Source organism: Peromyscus californicus, unplaced genomic scaffold (assembly GCF_007827085.1).
Source record: "Peromyscus californicus insignis strain IS unplaced genomic scaffold, ASM782708v3 Scaffold_6__1_contigs__length_162567912, whole genome shotgun sequence".
Classification (NCBI taxonomy): domain Eukaryota; kingdom Metazoa; phylum Chordata; class Mammalia; order Rodentia; family Cricetidae; genus Peromyscus; species Peromyscus californicus.
In genome coordinates this window covers 106,969,735-106,989,869 of record NW_026294584.1, presented here as the reverse complement: position 1 = coordinate 106,989,869, position 20,135 = coordinate 106,969,735, and the positions used below count along the sequence as shown (strand labels likewise).

The 20,135-nt window shown below is 44.9% G+C and overlaps 1 protein-coding gene across 3 annotated transcripts in view; it reads right to left on the bottom strand.

Moving 5' to 3' along the window:
• CUNH3orf20 (chromosome unknown C3orf20 homolog) overlaps positions 1-18,843 on the bottom strand; it is a 51,256-nt gene extending 32,413 nt beyond the window's left edge. For 2 of the 3 annotated variants that reach the window (XM_052722269.1, XM_052722271.1), the window contains exons 1-5: positions 15,703-18,843; positions 14,503-14,643; positions 6,946-7,062; positions 5,512-5,641; positions 4,347-4,616 (exon numbers count right to left, since the gene is read on the bottom strand). In XM_052722269.1, the coding sequence (XP_052578229.1) occupies positions 4,347-4,616; positions 5,512-5,641; positions 6,946-7,062; positions 14,503-14,643; positions 15,703-16,174 (1,130 nt within the window). In that variant the 5' untranslated portion in view covers positions 16,175-18,843. The remainder of the gene's footprint in view (positions 1-4,346; positions 4,617-5,511; positions 5,642-6,945; positions 7,063-14,502; positions 14,644-15,702) is intronic. The other variant, XM_052722270.1, reaches the window with a different exon arrangement.
• Between the last annotated feature and the right edge of the window lie 1,292 nt (positions 18,844-20,135).

Genomic DNA, 20,135 nt, shown 5'->3' with positions numbered 1-20,135 from the left:
GCCCCAGGGCCTTTCTCCATTTCACATGTCCGGGTTTTCACAGGTCTAAATGGTACTGGGAACATAGACTTTTAGTGCTCAAACATGAAGGTCTTGGGAAAACCAGGGTGAGGAGGTCACCCCATGCCTTGTCTCATCTTGTACCACAAGTGAGTGACAAAGCCAGAGCATGATCTCCAGAACCAGCAGTATTTCTAGTACTGTCAGGCTGCCTCCCCTTTCAGCCAGTCTAGTAGAAAAATATATTCTCTCTGCTCCTTCCCTAGCTCAGGAGGCCCCAAGAAGCACTAGTCCTCAGAAGAACAGTGTCAGCAGCTACTTCTCTATATAGAATTGCAGAAGCCAGTGCTCCAAGTAGGAGGACTGTAGTGACTAGTACTACAATTTGTCCTCCTAAATCTTTCCCACCAGCCAAATAAAAACAGAAATGGAAAGAGGGAAGGTGATAAGCAGGTAGAGATGCCACAGAGTGACCCATCAGAAATTCTAGAGCTGGATAGGTAGTACAATCATTGAAACAAAGATTTCATTAAACAAATAAAGCAGCAAGTTAAAACAACAAAAGAAAAAAATCATTGTCCTGGAAAACCAATGAGCTGAAATTATCCAGACTGTACATCATATAGGAAAAGAAGGAACTAGGTATGATAGTTCATACCTAGCATCTCAGAACTTTGGAGACTGAGGCAGGAGAATGACTGTGAGTTCTAAGCTAGCCTGAGCTACATAGTTTCTGGTCAGCCTGAACTACAATGTGAGGTACTATCTTTTAAAAAAATCCAAGAAAGAATAGAATCTCAGAGCCTCTGGAAAGATCATTAGACATACCAACATATGTACAACAGGAGTCCCAGAAAGCCAGGAAAAAGAGGAGACAGAAAGGATATCTACAAAAGTAAAATACACTGAGTGAAGCAGGCATGGTTGCACACATCTTTAATCCTAGCATTTGGGAGGCAGAGGCAGGTAAATTTCTGTGAGTTGTAGGCCAGCCAGGGCTACACAGAGATACCCTATTTCAAAAAAGAAAGAAAGAAGAAAGAAATCTCAAATAATAAAAAAAAACCAAACAAACAAATTGGGAAGACTCACAACACTTGTTGATTTAAAACTTACTACAAATCTTTAATAATTAAATCATTGTGGTCTGGCATAAGGATAGACACCAAAATTCGAATAGTGGATTAAAAATGAGTCTAAAAATAGATCCTTCCATCCATAGTCCATCTATTTTTGCCAAGATCTCCAGGACCATTCCAAGTGGAAAGAATGGTCTCTTCAGCAAACTGCACTGGGACAACAGGACACCCCTGTGCAGAGGAAGGAAACCAGGCCCTGAGCTCATACAAGACGCAAATGCTGACCCTGAATACCTCGAAGACTTATCTTAAGAACTTCACCTATAAAGCTGATATAAGAAAACACAGGCAAATCTTCATGACCTTGGATTCGGCAATGATGTCATGGATGTTGAAACCCAAAGCATTAGCAACAAAATGGGACTTCGTCAAAATTAACAACCTTTGGGGTTAGAGTGGTAGAATGTGTTTGGCACATTTGAGGCCTTAGGTTCAAGTTCTAGCAACAACTCCAAAACACAATCAAGGCATGAGCAAAAGACTAGAACACACATTTCTCCAAAGACCGCTTGCCAGAGAGAAGCAAACGCAAAGTTGTTCAGCATCACTGTCATCAGGAAAGCACAAGTCCAAACCAGGGGATTCCAGCTGATTTCTGTGAAGAGTGGTGACATGAACACAGAACTGGTTCTGAGGGCTGCACCAGGAGGTTCAAATCAGCTAAAGCTTGCAACTGGCCAACTTGGCCACCATGAACAAAGACCTATCATTTTTATCTGAGCTCTGTGTGTAAAAACAGAATTCTGAAGAAGCCAGGAGGTGAAGAAAAGCTTTCCAAACATGTTTCACTCAGGAGGGATCCAACAGCTGGCTGGTGCACCTTAGCCTTTGAACACAGTGAAACAGAACTTCTTTAAGACTACTGGATCCAGCTCACTCATCATGTAACCAGGAGAAGTGAGGCACACAGATTGAATAATGTGTGCAGGGTCACTGTGATGGCTAATGTGGCTGTCAACATCATGATATTTAGGATTATGTAGGAGACAAGCCTCTGGGGGTGTCTGTGAGGGCATTTCCTCCAAGAGGGGTTTAACTGAGGTTGGAAGACCTATCCTGAATGTGGGCAGCACCATTCTATGGGCCAGGGTCCCAGGACTGGATAAAAGGAAGAAGCAAGCAGAGAACTGGCATTCATCTGTTTCCTGGCTGTGATTCATGTAATCAACCACTTCACACATCTGCCACCATACTTGACATGAAGGACTATACCTTCAAACTGAGGGCCAAAATAAATTCTTCCTCCCCAAAATACCTGGTGTGGTATTTTGTCACACCAACCAGACAAGCAATGATTATAGAAAATAAGTGAACCTGGCCCCTGTAACTCCCAAGAAAATGAACTAATCGTCAAGATGTCATCACTATTGGAGTAGAAGTCAAGTGTTCCTGCAGCAATGGACAAGAGGTTTGAGGTGGTTCCACATAGGGCACCTCAGAATTCTGGGACAGGCAGGAACACAGATCCAAGAAAGCTAACTTGTAAACACAGTGTTGAACATGGTTAATGCAGTGAAGAATCAGAAATAAGGGGTAAAGGCACACCGCAGCCTTCTCAAACAGCAGCTGCCTTGGAAGGAGTTTACTTCTTCTGTATTGGAAGCAGGAGAGGCAGGGCTGGGAGGATGTGAAGAAGGGATTCATTTATGGGCAGAGGAACAATGAGACTTCTTTGACATGGCACTTAAATCCTGAATCCCCAATTCAGTCAAGAGGAGGTGGAACAAAGTGAGGAGGCTGTTGCTGGGCAAGTCTTTTCAGTGCCATGGCCCCAGGAAAGTAGCTGAGATAGTTCAGACACCTGCCCTCTGCTCCAATGGGAGAAGATCTGAGAGCCCAGGGCCCTTTCAAGTCTCCTTTCCATGCTTTCTACTATGCAGAATAATCTTTAAGGGCATAACATTGGTATCTGAGAGAGGACCAAAATAGAGGCACAAAAGCCCCTTTTCTCTCGAGGCTTTGCCACCAAGTTCCCTTTGTGACATTTAGTAGGTCACACTGTCTCTTTGGGGCTCAGTTTCTCTGTTTCCACAACAAAGGAGTAGAACTAGATGACTCTGTGTATCCCATCCTTGAAATCAGTGTAGTCAGAACCTGGAATAAGTGCTTTACCTCCAATGGACTCAGAGTTCACATTGACTTAAGGCTAGGCATCTGGATCTGGTGTAGCTCTAGAAGATGCTGGGGAGGGAACAAGTGAGAGAAGCCTGAAAGGCACAGTGTCTGAGGGGACTTTCTACCTCCATGTTTTCCACAGGGATCTCTCTTTTTCACCCTTATGGTCAAATTCAAATTCCTTTCCTAATTTTAGAAGATGGCAATCAAACTAAAGTTGCTCCCTCTGAGGCTCTCATGAATGGTCTATCCAGTTCATTCTAATGATCCACCATACATAATAGCTACTTGTTACATCTCTGTGAGTAGAAAAATCAGCCAACTCAACCTACCAAGGCATGCACAAACCGTGGGCTCACCCTCTGAAGGGATCTGCCTTTTCAGCATCTGAGCTCTCCTGAGCTGGAGTTCAAGCCCAGGCAGAAAGGCAGTTTTCCACCAGCCCTAAGTTCCCTGCAGCTGCAGCTCACAATTTGCACGTATGTGGATATACACACACGTGCTATTTCTAGAAAGAGGGTCTATAGTGCCCATCGGATTCATGTGGGAAACGTGTCCTCTTCTGCCACTCTGCACCCAACGTTCGGATTCAGCCACACCAAGGCAGACCTCAGCTGCAGATCAAACAGATGTGCGGCAAATGGGATGAGTGCTTAGACTCCAAGCACTTGGACCTTGGAGGTGAAGTGCAAGGACCACAGGACACAACTAGTGAGTGAGGGTCCAGAAACATCCTCCAAAGCATTTAGGGACACCTCACTTTTTCTCTCAGCTGTAAATGAACCACCCTGTCTGTAGCTTCCTCTCTCCTGGCAGAGTCCTAAAAGCAGGGGCCCACCTACACAGACAAGCTTCTCACAAGTATCAGGGGCTTGATATACTCCTGCTGATCTGAACTACACTGAACTTGTACTTAAACTGAATTTAGTCCCTCCAGAGCTTGACCTGGACCAACCAACACTTACCCCTGGAGCATCCTCACCAGGCTTCTCTAGTTGACCAAGAATCCCCATTGAACAGTTAGCTGTTTCAAGCCCTGGCGTTCTCTGGGGCTGAGTTAGGGAGAAAGAGCAACACCCATCAAAAGGATATTAAATGAAGGAAGAGCCATCATAGAAAGTGTAATGCAGCTTGATGGGCTTCTTGGGCCCCTTCCACTCTTGAGAATGGCGGCCCGCGTGAGCATGGTGGCTGGAAGGCTGGTGAGGAGTGGAAGTAGTAATCTGAGTCCCCGCAGTGGGAGGATGGTGAGTGTCCCCCTTGGAGGTCAACATTAAATGAGAGGGTATCTTTGCCCTGTAGTTGCGTAAAATCATGGGGCAGGAGATATTCCTCCCTCTCCACAAGATCCTTTCGGCTTCTCTGTGGGAAGGAGATGAACGCATCTTCTAGGCGCTCGGTTCTCACTCTCCAGAGAGGTTCTCTGCAGCCCCTTCCCAGCATCTAAGTCTCCCACCCCAGTCCCCTTGTCCTGAAGTATCATCCCCTTCCTGTACTTCCTCATATGCAAAGGTAGTATATTTAGGAGGAAATAGGAAAATGCCTGGAAAAGGCAAGCTGTGTCTGAATGTCTGTCTGGACCTATGGAATGGAGCTATGCACAGAGGGAACTCTGGAGCAGCTGGAGACAGACTATACCCTCACTCACCCATCCTGAAGTTCTAGGTGGGCTCCTTCTAGAGGTGAACAGGGTGGCTGTTGCCTACCTGTGCCCTGGCCCGGTGATCCCAGGAGATATATATGACTTAGGTGTGAAATGGTTTTAATCTTTATGAGCTGGACCCTTAGAGAAATAGGTTTCTGCTAGGCCTCACAGTGTTCCCAAATAATATACTATGAATCACCAATATGGATGAAATATTTTGTTTGGGGAGATTTCTTTTTCTTGAATACTTCACAAATCAGGCCAAAAAATTACCACTTAGGGCACAAAGCCTATGAATTGCCAGGAGCCACACAAAGGACTTCCTTGGGTGAAGGAGGATGTTGCAGAGGCAGAGAGCATTGAACAGGAGTTGGGCTGACAGAGCTGGGTGAGCTCAGGAACTGCTTTACTTTTCTTATCTGTAAATTGGAAGGACCATGGACTCGCGCACGTGTGTGTGTGTGTGTGTGTGTGTGTGTGTGTGTGTGTGTGTGTGTGTGTGTGTGTGAAGGCCGCAGCTGGACTGACATGGGGAGTGCACTTACTGCTGTGACACCCATCTATCCTTTTGTCCAAGTCCTGTGGATGCCATCCCCATATCTAGGCACTCACATGTGGCGACACATATCCTGCAGCTTTTCCCGGGCCTCAGGGCAGGGGTCCTGGATCTCGAAGATGATGCTTTCAGGAGGGGTTCGAACTCGAGGGAGTGGGGATGTGATCTCATCTATAGCCTTTTTGCCTGTAGTTAGAGGTGAGGATGAAATATGGTGGGCTTTAGAGGTGAGTTCTTGAGCATCACATTCTCCTGGAGGAGGGCTGCAGAACATGTTAAGAGGTTCTTTTGTGCTCTGCAGCAATGGGGATCATTGGCTGCTAACTCAGCCAGTCAATAATTAAAGGTACATCAGAGACTGTGGAAAACAGTGATGAACAGCAACAATAGCAATGAAGTGGGGCTTAATGCTAATGCCTCCATAGTTCCCTATAACCAGTCCCCTTTTACCAAGGAGAGCGAAGCATGAGGAAAGCAAGTCATACAGGCAGCCAGGAGGGGTGAAGACTTGGCTTCAAGCTTCTCAGCTTCCAGCCTTACCTCCAGTGTCTGTGGGAATCAAAGGGGGAAAATGAGTCAACCCTGCCCTCCTTCACTACCCAATCCTCCCCTGCCTGTCTGTCCAGTCCATGCTGTCATCATAGTTGGCAGGGTGGGTGGAAGGTCCTGAGGCCTCTCTGACTCCTAGCAGGTCCCTCTCCACCAAACCTTCCCCTCGGAGCTTCTTTCTCTCACCTACTCTTGTTCCTAAAGTTCCGTCTTGTGAAAGACAAAAGCCTGTCACACACACACACACACACACACACACACACACACACACACACACACCTCTCAAATTCATAAAGAAAATGGTAAACTCAACCTCATTAAGTAGGCAAAGACTATAAACAGACGGCCTTTCTGTGTGGACCTTTCTCAACAGGTCAGGGGAGTCTTTTGTGGCTTTGCTTTCCGCCCACACATAGTAGCCCCTTCTAGAACACAGAACTGGAGCCTGCTAAGCTTGGGATACAAATACCACTATTTCCCCACTGATGGTATGGCTGGACAGAGCTCTCTCACTCACAGGTATCACAGACTGTCTGGACTGAAGGAATGGATTGTGTGGAGAACACACATGGGAATGGAATGCAATTCTGATTGCAGTGACTGGATATGCTGCAGCTCTGGGGTGCTTGTAAGGATCCGTGTCACAGGCTGCTGAATCTCAGTGAGCTGAACACCCTTCTATTAGACATAAGACCTAACCAGTCACCAACTGCACAAGCTAGATGCAGATCCAGTCACTCATTTCTCCTCCCAATCCACCATCACCAAGGATAGGGGTGTGTGTATAACACCCCCACAGAGAGAGAGAGAGGCAGAGAGAGAGGCAGAGAGAGAGAGAGAGAGAGAGAGAGAGAGAGAGAGAGAGAGAGAGAGAGAGAGAGAGAGAGAGAGTGAGAGAGAGAGAGAATGTGTCTGGCTGGAAACACTACTGTCTTCCTCACCTTTCTTCTTGACTTCCTTTCCTGTGGAGAGGGAGAAGCTCAGGCAGGCTGTGGAAGTCTGGTAGACCAGCTGATAAGGTGTGCTCACTCCAATGGCAGAAATGTTCACGGAGGATTCTAGGGAAGAAGAATGAATCTTTACCATCTCTTAAAATTTCAGTTCAATTGCAAAATTGTAATATAGTTTTCTTGTTTAAACAAGATAGTGGGCCAGATATTACAAAGTTACCTGTAGTCATAACCAGCCAGGAAGTCTTTTGAGGAGAGACTTCTAGATGTATAGGTGAGCTCAGAATAGCAAGGGACATTTTAGGGCTCTCCTTTACAGGTTTCCCTGCCCCAGCCTCTTAAGGGTGAAGAGCCTCTCACACTTACATAAGAAGCAGAAACCAAGCACAAGGTGAATTCTTCTAAGGGCAAATGCAAATGTCAGTGTGGCACTAAGTGTGGACAAAGCTAGGCAGCAAGGAGGAAGGAATGGGAGTGGGCTCTCCCTTATCTAATGCACAGGAATCAGATGTTCTTCCAACAGTCTCTCAGTCCCACAGTATCACACTGTCTTCTGTGCCACCACCTGAGAGGTGGCTGCTTAGTTCTAATGTAGTACCCTTGGCCACATTGGGAAGAGGAATAAATAAAGAGGTCCACTGACCCCTGCCAACCCACAAGTCCATCTTCTTGGTACTACATGAGGCTTAGGTTTAAAGAGAGGACAAGAATTATGTATTACTAAGCAGTCCTACCCAACACTGACAAAGCATTGCTTCTGAGCTATGCCCTGCAAGTTTTTCGCTCTGTGTGAAATCTTTTCCTTGGAGACAAGTTTCCCCACTGATTAGCAACAAGGTCCAAGTCTTTCCCTTCCCAAGCACGAGACTCCTGGGGCAATCCCAATTCTTTGGAGTTCATTATGTCAGTAGTCAGACAGCCAAAGGGAAGAGTGGTCTCTGTAGGATATCTATCTGTACTCCTAGTTACAATCTTATACAAAGCCCACTGCCTCATTCACTTGTTATTTCCCCAGATACAATTATGTTACTAGTTGGGCATGAAACCAGTGCTGGACAATGCTCAGAAATTCACTCAACACACTCAAATTCATAAAGAAAATGGTAAACTCAACCTCATTAAGTAGACAAAGACTATAAACAAAGCCCCCACCCTGGATGATCAAAATACAAGATCAATCACTTTTGCTAATGTTTCAAGTATTAAAATGAAAACAGCTTTCAGTACCTTCTACTCTAGTTCAAAAGAGAAAAATGAGTAAGAACTAATACTTGTCAAGCTGTCCGTGTAGAGAAAAGTCATGTAGAAGTTATGCACAGACTGTGACCCTCTGCCCTACTAATCTCTCACCTGGGAAATTAATCTTAATCGATACACCAGAAGGAAGAAGTGATGAGCATACAGTTGCATATAGAAGTAGAAGCAAAAAGCATATGAGGTTAAGCTCTTAAATATGAACTTGAGTGTTGGAAGGAATCTGACCCCTCTCACATGCAAACCATTCAGCCACCCTGGCAAACATTTTCAGTTGACCATGTAACAGAAACTGAGAGACAATGACAATACTATCAAAACATGTATGCATGAACCAAGATAACAAGAGTGTTTTCTTTTTGGATATTTTACTCAGTAATGTCACTGTCAGATGAGAATAAAGGAGCAGCCCTGTGTTTGTCTGTGACAAGCCCGAGGGCAGGTGTCAGGACAGGAAGACAAGCCGGAAGCAGTCTTATGACCATGGAAATGTTACCTTAGCAAAGGGTATATTCAGGCTAGATTTAAAGAGATATGCCAGGCATACTTACTAGAATGCAGCCAATAAAAACACAAATTTTGTAACAAACTATCATACTTTGAACTTAATGCACTGGGAAATCTAGCTAATTAAAATCCTGAGTCAAATGAATGCTTTCCCAAAAGAAATAAATGGATTCCTTCCATTGTATTTGACTATTTTGACCCCCCCACAAAAAAAAAACCCTCAAACTTTTTTTTTTTTTTTTTTTTTTTGGTTTTTCGAGACAGGGTTTCTCTGTGTAGCTTTGCGCCTTTCCTGGAACTCACTTGGTAGTCCAGGCTGGCCTCGAACTCACAGAGATCCGCCTGGCTCTGCCTCCCGAGTGCTGGGATTAAAGGCGTGCGCCACCACCGCCCGGCCCCCCTCAAACATTTTTAAAAAGAGAAGACTATCTTAGGCTAGGGAGATAGCTCAGTAGATAAAAACACTCCAAAAGCCTGATGAGCTGAGTTCAATTCCCAGAACCTGTCTAACGATGGAAGGAGAGAATGGACTCCATAGAGTTGTCCTCTGACCTCCACATGTATACATCATAAACACATATACAATAGCAATAAAAAATTTTAAAGTGGGAGAGATGAACATCTGTACCAAGTATTAGCCAGTGAGAGATTTCTGAGTGAGCTCCATGATGGGAGGGGCTTCTTCATCCCCACCCCCACCCCCACCCCTGCCAATGATGCTCCAGGTCACAGTCCAGCTGAACTCTCTTCTCACTGTTACCCCATGAATCATAAGCTCTGAGGGATTCAGGAGGTCTGTACCTGGGAGACAAAAGCCTGTCATTCTGAAAATATGCCTAAAGTACTTCATGAGATGAAATACAACTAATCTTTTAAAGACAGTAGGAATTATTTCTCAGAACAGAATCATCCTTAGTATCCACAGGACACTGGTTCCTCTCTCCTCTCTCTCTCTCTCTCTCTCTCTCTCTCTCTCTCTCTCTCTCTCTCTCTCTCTCTGTGTGTGTGTGTGTGTGTGTGTGTGTGTGTGTGTGTGTGTGTGTGTTCATGTGTGCTCATGCATGCCTGAGTGCTGGTGCCTGCAGAGGCCACAGGCATCAGATCTTCTAGAACTGGAGTTACAAGAATTTGACATGGATGCTGGTAGGTGGACTCACGTTCTCTGCAAGAGCAGTAAGCACTCTAACTCTCTCTGTCCCCTTCATCTTGTTTTTGAGACAAGGGTCTCTGAATTGGCCAGTAAGCCTCAGGGATCCTCCTCTCTATCTCCTGAGCACTGGCATTACTAGTGATTTGACTCAGGTACATCACTAATTGGGCTATCTCCCCAACCAGTACATTTTATTATCCTCAGATGGCTCGTGACACTTAACACAATATGAATGTTATGCCAATGACTGCCATGTGTTATTTAGGAAAAAGCAATGAAGGAAAATGTATACACTCCAAACAGAGGCAATATTTGTTTTTTCGAGACAGGGTTTCTCTGTGTAGCCCTGGCTGTCCTGGAACTCACTCTGTAGTCCAGGTTGATCTCTAACTCAGAAGTCTGCCTGCCTCTTCCTCCCAAATGCTGGGGTTAGAGGCATGTGCCACCACTGCCCAGCCAGAGGCAAAATCTTAAAAGTAATTTTTAAGTTTTTATTATTATTTTATATATGTGTATTTTGCCTGCATGTGTATCTGTGCACAACATACATGCCTGGTGCTCATGGAGACAAGAAGGCATCAGATCCCCTGGAACTGGAGTTACAGGTGATTGTGAGCTGCCATGTGGGTGCTGGAAACTGAACCTGGGTCATTATGAGAAAGCAGCCACTGCTCTTAACTGCCAAGCCATCTCTAGCCCCCTTAAAAATGTTTTTAATTCTGTGGTTGGTTTGGGGCAGGGAAAATTTTAGTGACATGAGAAGAGGACCCGTGCACCCTGGAATGAAGTTGAAACCTCCCACCAGCAAAGCACGAACTCTCTAGCACAGGTGACCGTGCTGCTCAAGGCCTTGCTCTCTCCCAGATGTGAAGTGGCAATTTTCTAGGGACTTCATCAGAATCCCCATTTATGGGGAAAGGACAAAACAGTGGCTTCTGGTTTTACCTCCTCAGGCTATAATCTCATCCTAGGCATGGTTGGAGCCACCTCACTATCTCATCAAAAGAATAGAAAAAGGGGAGAAAAACTGTAGTAATCTCTTGAGATGTAACTTGAGAGCCATCAAATGGTATATATGGCCAATACTAAGACAATTAATTGTGTCTCTCCCTTGAGGAACCCCTGTCCATGCTTGTATATATTATTTTCCCCTACTGTCCCTTGGAAAGCACACCCCCTAACACACACACCTGAGTGTGTCTTACTTTTTTCTTCCTGGCTCTCTTCTTCTAAACCCTCATACTTAAGACTGTGTTCAAATATCTCCAATAAAATTTCCAACTCTGCTTATTCATAAGCCAGCTGGTCCTGAACCTCTTTTGAGCAGCCATGCTTCCCAGTTCTGTTGGAGTCGAGGTCCCTAACAGTGTAACCATCTCCTGCCTCACTCAGGCTGCTGAGGGTGACAGCTGAAGCTGTGTCTCTGCACCCTCACTGCCGATTGGCTGAACCTACACATCTGTGGATACAGGGCTGCCCTTACTTGGGTATGAAAATCTCAAGGATTTGCCTGGCTCCTATGAGGTCTTCTGACACACTCTCACATTCATGTAAAATGCCTGGAGCCCACAGAAGTGTGTAAGCCCTGAAACAGAACACAGAGTCTAGAACTCTCCTTGTGTCAATCACTCTCCACCCAGTGTTTACAGCAACACTGGAGGACTTGAGGCACCAGGGCCTAGCCGACCCAATTCAGACTGGCATCAAGTAAATCCCTTAAAAAAGATACCTCTATTTCCTCTTCCTCAGAAAGAGAGAAATGTCCGACTGGAAGTTAATCTTAGGAAAAGAAACTTAAACTTATCAAAATAGCCTTATTTTGTCTTGTTTAGCAAATTGATTGATACTAATTCTATGCCATGTTGTGCTAATCTTACAAAATTTAAGATGGTGTCCTGAGTTTTTGTTTGATTTTCTTTTCCCTGAATAATTGTGTAAAGCAAGAGAACATGGGTCTGCCTAGGGCTTTCTTGTTTACTCCTAACTCTTCGGTTTCTCTGACATCCTTCCTTGTTGTGAGATCTCTGTGTAGCCCTGACTGTCCTGGAACTTCTCCATCCCCTCTTCATCCCACCACAGCATGCACCAGCAGCTTTCATGGGATTTCCGCATCACTTTTGTTAACTTCCATGAAGTCCTGTGTTTTTCCCCCTAGATATGGAATTTTACTATTTAACTGATTTGCTCTAGATGTGTCTGTCATTATCAGGTATTTAACCCCCAACCATCAGGAGAACTTGACAAAGTCACCGCCTTAGTGGCAGGGAGTAGTGTAATGGTAGCTGACTGCAGGTGACAGAGCACCGGTATAAAATTTGTTCTGGGGGCTGGAGAAATGGCTCAGTGGTAAAGAGCACTGGCTGCTCTTCCAGAGGACCTGGGTTCAATTCCTAGCACCAACATGGCAGGTCACAACTGTCTGTAGCTCCAGTTCTAGGGAATCTGACACTCTCACACCAATGCACATAAAATAAAGTTAAATAAATTATTTTTTTTTAAAAAATTTGTTCTGAGGTCTAATGACAGTACCGCTAGCATTCAAATGAACACTAGTGTACAAACCAAGCTGAAGATAGAAAACATCACAGGGGGAATTGATTGAAAAAAGGGACCAAGGGTCAGAATGGATATTTGCCAAAGACATATAAATGGCCAACAATATATGAAAAAAGTTTAAAGTTATTAATCATCAGAAGAACATAATAAATCAAAGCCACAATGAAATATCATATTGTGACTTTTACCAAAAATAAAAACAATAGCCGGGCGGTGGTGGCACACGCCTTTCATCTCAGCACTCGGGAGGCAGAGGCAGAAGGATCTCTGTGAGTTTGAGGCCAGCCTGGTCTACAGAGTGAGTTCCAGGACAGACAGGACTACACAGTGAATCCCTGTCTCAAAAACAACAAAATAATAATAATGAACAAAAAATAAAAACAATAACAATGCTAATGAGGGAATGGAAGAGTTTTGTAATTGTGGTACCATTGTAACTGAATATAGTCATAATAAAGATTACTTGAACAATTAAAATTGCTGTACAGAGTGGCATACACCTGTAATCACAGCACTTGGAAATCTAAGGCAAGCAAATTATAAAGTAATGGCTACATAGCAAGACCCTGTATCAAACAAAACAAAAAAGAAAAAACTTAAAAATAGAACTAATGTATGGCAACTCCACTTGCAGGTATGTATCCAAAGGTAATGAAGTCAGTGTCATAAAGAGATGTCTGTATAAGTGACTTATGCATAACTCCCAACAACCCAATGGGATCAGCCTGAGTATCCATCAGTGGGTGAACAGATAAGGAAAATGCGATACAGACACAGAGTGGGATAGTATTTGGTCTTAAGAAGTAATGAAATCCCACCATTTACACCAAAATAGAGGAATTTAGAGGTCATTATGCTAAGTGAAATAAGCCAGGCACCAAAGATACACCCTGCACGAGCTCACTCGTGTGAAATCTAAAACATTCAAAAGAATAGAAAGAATAACGGTGGTTGCTGTGGATGTCCAGGATGATGTTGGTATTGGGTAAAAACCAGGATCAAATGAGCAGCATAGAGGTGTTGTCACTTTTACTGTATATATACTTGAAGGTGGGTAGAACTTAGTTGTTCTCTTCACACACAGGTAAGTAAGTGAAATGAAGCCATATGACAAACATTGAACTGCTGACTTGAGTGATTGTGGTATTGCTGGTCTTGCTCCCCTACTTCCACATCTCCAAAGATCACCTCTACTGTTTCTCCTCCTGTTCTGTACACCTATACTTTATGACACATTCATAAACATCTCTTTGCTTATATTAAACTATTAAATAAATCACCACAAACACATCCTTTCACACCTTTTTCTTTTGCCAGATGATATTTTTTGAGAATTACTTACACTTCTGAGTCACTTAATGCTTTAGGGTAGGGATACAGGGTCTCATGTAGCCCAGACTGGCCTAGAACTCATTATGTAGCTGAGAAGGATCTTCAACTCCTAATTCTCCTGCCTCTACCTGAGTGCCAGGATGACAGGTGTGTGTTGTATGCCCAGCTTGATTTATTCATTTTTGTTGCTCACTATGAAACAGTATCTGCATGAACCATAATTTATTCATCATTGATGGACAGCTTTTTCTAATCTTTCTGCCTTTCCAAATGATTCTGTAATAAGCATTCTTGTAGGACTGCTTGTATGCATGAGGCTGAGTTGTGGCCAGCAGATGGGAGCTGATTCCCATATGCCATGAGCAGGTGAGCTCAGACATAGAGTGTCAGGATCTGAGTAGTGACATCATTGCTGTGACATCCTTACCATGTGTACTAAAGGGCTGGTGTGCAACAGACTGGAAATTTTAGAAATTTTACCATAGACTATTGAGAAGCATACTCTAGAAGGACCGCAAAAGGGGCTACACTGTGAGTTGTGAGGTGCAGACATTTCCACCAACAAAAATCTAGACTGCCCTCCACCACAGGTGGATGAGCCCTCCTTGTCAGCAGCATGGCATCTACAGATCCTGCTGCTCCACAGCCACCTAAGCTGTTGGGAGCTTTGGCCTTTCAACTGTAGCTTTTGCCTTTCTAGTACCTTCTTGATGGCTGTTTGCACATTTTCCCTACAGGAGGGCACCCACCTTTCCTCAGCTGTGCTGTACGGAAGCAGCTTTTTCCGACAGTGCCAATCAGGCAGTCAAAGGCCATCTCCTTGGCATTGAGATGGAGGAGCTGGCTGGCCTCCACAAAGCGCTTGGTGATGTCCAGAGGATTGGCACCTGCTGAGGGAATGAGCAAAGACAAAGTGTTTTCCTCCTGGCATGGATGACTCTTCCAGAAAAAGACCTTTGCAAATGGCCCAGAAATAGTGAAAAACTAGGAAGGCCCAGGAAAAGGTGAAGACTCACTCATGATGTAAGGATGAGGAGCTCCTGACATGCACACTCGATTGAGCAGAGAGCTCAAGATCCATCAGGCAGCACTGGGAAGTCCCCCTGCCTGCCTGCCTGCCTGCCTGCCTGCCTGAGGCCTCCAAGAGGCTGCTGCTGACACTGCTTTAGGTTCTTCCTCAGCCCTGGAATGATGCCTCAGTTTGGAGGCACTGGGCTCAGAAATATCCTTGGCATTGGCTGGACCAAACTCTTGATTCACAAATTCTATGTCTTCACTCTTCAATGCAGCTCTGCCCACCTCTGTACCATCACCCCAAACTCTTCCTTCAGTGTCTATAACTTCTCACTGCCACCACTGCTAATTTTCAAATGGGCACTCCAGAGATGGGTAACTGGGAGGGAAGTGGGAGAGCAGAGGGTGCAAAAGGAGGGTACTGGGCAGGGAAGAGGGAAGCACTGCTCTTACAGCAGACCCATGGCTACCACTCCCATTCCCAGTGCATACTTATACAGGTTAAGTATCCCTTACCCCAGTGCTTGGGGCTAAAAGAGTGTGGAGCTTTGGAGAGATTGGGGTTTGGGAATGTCTTCCTGTATATACTGAGATATCTGGGGATGGACTCAAAGACATGGAATTCTCTGATGTTTCATGTGTACCCTGTATGCAGACTGAAGATTGTCTTACATGCAAATCATCATGCATCATCAGCTGTGGAATGTTCTGTATCATTATGTGAGCACTCAACATCCTCAGACTGCAGAGTATTTTAGATTCTGGACTGTGGATGCTCAACTCTCTCTCTCTCTCTCTCTCTCTCTCTCTCTCTCTCTCTCTCTCTCTCTCTCTCACACACACACACACACACACACACACACACACACACACACACACACACACACACACACACCCCTGTGTAGAAATGGAGGGCAATCTGTGAGCAGCCTTACCAGAGGCAGACTCCACCATGGCCTTCATCTTCAGGGAAAGCAGCTCTGTCAGCAGGTGGATGGACTGCCGCTGGAACTTGTGCAGGGTATCTTGGCCAGGGGGGACCACTCGAGCAGAGGCAGGGGTGGGGGCCGAGTGCTTGCCCCCGCTGGTGGCTGTGAGCAGTATTGGGGGTGGTGGTGGTGGAGCTGGCTTCTTCTGGATGGGGGGCTGCACTGGGATCACCTCTGCAAGCACCACTGTAGGAGCCCCAAAAGTGATTACCAGATCCTGGATGTCAGATGGGGTGGGCACTGCAGGGTCGCTGATGAGCTCCTCCCAGGTGAACTCAAAGATATTCCTGATGCCTTTTGGGATGGAAATGCCTGCGTTTCGGCAGACAATGAGGAGTTTGGAGACGTGGGCCAGCAGTTTGGGGGCTGTGGCTGAGTATTGTAGGAACAGTTCTCGGTTACTTTTGACCTGGTTCATGTCGTCTGGGCAAGCATACTGCTAGGTGATACTGTCCATCTCAGAGGAGAGGGACCTTCAGCTGTAAAGACTCAGCAGTCTGAGAAGTGAAGTGACTAGGGTCAGAAGCTCTTACCTACAGAGAAGCCTTTGGAAAAGATGGAGTGCACATGCAGAAATAACCCTCACATGTCATCGAGCAAGCAGTTTGTCTCAGAAGGATAAGGAAGTTGCTGGTCATTTTCCATGCTAGAACAAAGCATTGTTCCCTTCCCTCATCTTTCCAGGAACAGCAATGAGTGAGTTACATTGGGACAGGCCTGCTGCTGAGGATGGGCCCAGAGAAGTTCCAGAGAGGGTCACAGAAACTGAGTACCTAGATGAACAAAAAGGCCAGGGCAAGAAGGAAAGTCTCACCAAACTTTTTGTAGTTAGTGACCTGAGGGTGGAAGATCTGCCTGTGCTCTACTGATAAAAGCCTGCAAAAATAAAAGGATGCCATTGGCTCTCTCCAGAGACAAGGAACATGGGAGCTCCTGGTCACAAACCTGGGATGGGCATTGGATTACTCAACACATACAACCTAGGCCAGGTGGCAAAGCATAAAGGACAATGCAACCCCACAGTTCAATATCTGATACCACAGGCCACATTCCACCAAGTTTAGGACAGCAACAATTGGTAAATGCACTGTTAGAAGGATGCCATTGATGTAACACAACTGCCAAGAGGTTACAGTGTGAAAAAATGCATGCCCTTACATTAGTGGACTGTGGGAAGCATTTTCCTCTTTTTTTTTTTTTTTTTAATTTTTTGTTTTTTGTTTTTTGAGACAGGGTTTCTCTGCGCAGCTTTGGTGCTTGTCCTGGATCTCACTCTGCAGACCAGGCTGGCCTCGAACTCACAGAGATCCGCCTGCCTCTGCCTCTCCTGTGCTGGGATTAAAGGCATGTGCCACCGCCGCCCGGCAGCATTTTCCTTCTTTAACAGAGCTGCTTGAGGACTCTCAGTGTTCAAGTAAGCATGGGTGGGTGGGGAGTGTTGGGTTTAGCCTATAACATATCTATGAAAATATAAATCCTCCTTTGGCCCTTATGCTGAACAAGAACAATGCCCAACAATGCCTGCTTATTTCTGAGGGCCTTCATGAGGATATAAACCTGCGCAGGAGGGCAACATGCGGGACTGTCCATTTGAAGGAAGCTCAAGCAGGATTTTCTTTCCTCTTGTGCCTTTCTAGCATCTCTCTGCAGTGCTGGCTCATCTCTGCCATCTATCTAGAAGCCAATCCAGCACGTTTGCTGTTAACCCCAAGAGCAGAGGGCAGGCTGCTGGCTGCACCAGCAGTGAGTGCAGCTGTCCAGCCATCTCTTTGTCCACTTTCCGTCCTGACCACCACTTTTCCATATAGGCAATCCTCTTCCCCTTTTCAAGCTCTGATCTTGGGGGCCACCCCAAGTTCCAGGACCATTCCAGGACAGCTCCTCAGGCACACACCTGTAGCACTTGCAGAGAAGGTCCAGGCCCACTAGCTGTGCACAACCTGTCGTGAGAAGACTTTTCTCTCTCCTAACTTGCTGATGAGGGGCCAGAGCTCTGGATTGGGAGGTGTCTATCCCTAGAGTCAAAGCATGGAGGCTTTTGCAAACACTATACCACTTCTCCCTGGCCTTTGAGTTATCCCATCTATCTTTGCCCATCTATCGGGAACAAAGTTCCCAAGCAGCAAGAGTCCAATAACACAAAGCTCCTAACATTCTACAGAATTGAAGACAAAGTGGCTTCCTGTGTCTATCTGCTGACCTCTGGCATTGCCATTTCTTAGCTTTGCAGACTCAGAAAAACAGATTTGTTCTGGAATGGTCAGTCCACAGAACAAAGATACCACTCAGAATCTCAGGGATTAGGGCAGTAAATCAAAGAGGTCTGACCCTAACTGTACAGGGCAAATGATGATGACAATGACATTTCTTCTCCCATCACCTCACCATCCCACCCTCCTCTTTCTCCTCCTCCTCCTTCACTTAGGATTCAAATGAAGAAAAGAAGATAATTAAGCAATCCCTGGAATCCTTGCAATGTTAACTGATTGGGAAACTTCTCCCCCATCCTCCTAACTAGTTCCTACCATTTGAGGTTAATTACAAAGACATGCCATACAAATAGATAAAAGACAATTCTTCAAACAGGCTTACTGAGCTATAACACCCACACCATATGCCTCAGTTTTTGTAACATGAACATTTTTGTGTCATATATTCAGAAATGCGGCCAATATTACTATTGATTTTAGAGTAGTTCGTCTAGCCTGTCTATATAGACTTATCTGTTTTTAAGATTTTTTAATTATTTTAATTAGGTGTAGATGTATATGTCTACATGTGGGTATGTACACATTAGTGCAGGTGCCTGCAGAGGCCAGAGGCATGGGATGCCCCTGGAACTGAAGTTACAGACAGTTGTAAGCTGCCTTTCATGAGTGCTGTAAACTGATCTTGGGTCCACTGGAAGAGCAGTAAATGCTGTTAACCACTGAGACATCTTTCCAGCCCCAGATTTGCCCCTTATTTTTTTATGTATGTGTATATATACATTTATGTGCATGTTCATGTAAGCATGTAGAGACTAGAGATCAATCTTGGGTATTGTTTCTCAAGAGCCATACACTTTTTTTTTTTTTTTTTTTTTTTTTTTTTTTTTAAGCAGAGTCTCTTACAGGAGCCTGGGAGTCACTTATAGGCTAGACCAGATGATCAGTGAGTCCCAGGAATCTGTCTCTCCCCAGTACTGGTATTACAAAACAAACTACCACACATGGCAAATATGGTACTGAGGGTCAAATTCAGGCCCTCATGCTTGCACAACTGCTGGGAATGTCTTTCTGTATGCTGTGAAGGTGTTGCTCTGATTGATTAATAAATAAAATGCTGATTGGCCAATAGTCAGGCAGGAAGTACAGTGTAGGCGGAATAAGGAGAGAGGAGAATTTTGGGATGTAGAAGGCTGAGTCAGGAGATGCTGCCAGTCACTACCACGAGAAGCAAGATGTACAGATACCGGTAAGCCACGAGCCACGTGGCAAGGTATAGATTTATAGAAATGGGTTAATTTAAGGTGTAAGATCTAGCTAGCAAGAATCCTGCCATTAGGCCAAACAGTTTTAATTAATATAAATATCTGTGTGTTTATTTGGGTCTGAGCAGCTGCAAGCCAAGTGGGACCAGGAAAACTGGCTACACACAACAAGCAAGATATCAACTGAGCTATCTCCCAGTACCCCATGTTTGCCTTTTCTGGACATTTAACATAAATGGAATCATGAATTATGTGGTCCTTCCTATTCCTTTAGGAGATATTGGCACTTGATGTCTACTGGAGGAAGAAGTCATGTTTGTTTGAAAATATGGCCACTGGTATGGTGCCTATGTACCAGCTGATGGACCCACTTCCATGCATATATCAACAATACTAATTGGACTTGATGGTCATGGTGGTTTAAATGAGAAATGTCCCAGGCTCATGTATTCGAACACTTGGTCCTAGATTGGTGGCACTATTTTGGGAGAAGTTATGGGAACCTTTAGGAGATGCAGGCTTGCTGACATAAGTATCACAGGGTTGGCTTGGAGAATTTATAGCCTTGCCTCACTTCCTATCTTTCTATCTCTCTCTGTGTCTCTGTCTGTCTCTGTCTCTCTCTCTGCTTTGAGTGTGTAGATAAAGTTGTAATTTTTAGTCAGCTTCCTGTTCCTGCCACCATGCCACACCTCTTGGACATTACAGGCTTCCCTCTGGAACTGTGAGCCAAAGTAAACTCTTGCTTCTGTAAGTTGCTTATGGTCATGGTATTTTAATCACAGAAAAGGGAAAACAGCCGATATAGTGGGCTTTTAAAAAAAAGAAATGAAGAAGACATGGAGTTACCAAGTGAAAAGATTAGGGGATTTTAGAGGGGATTAGTGGGAAGGAATGGGTGTGTGTG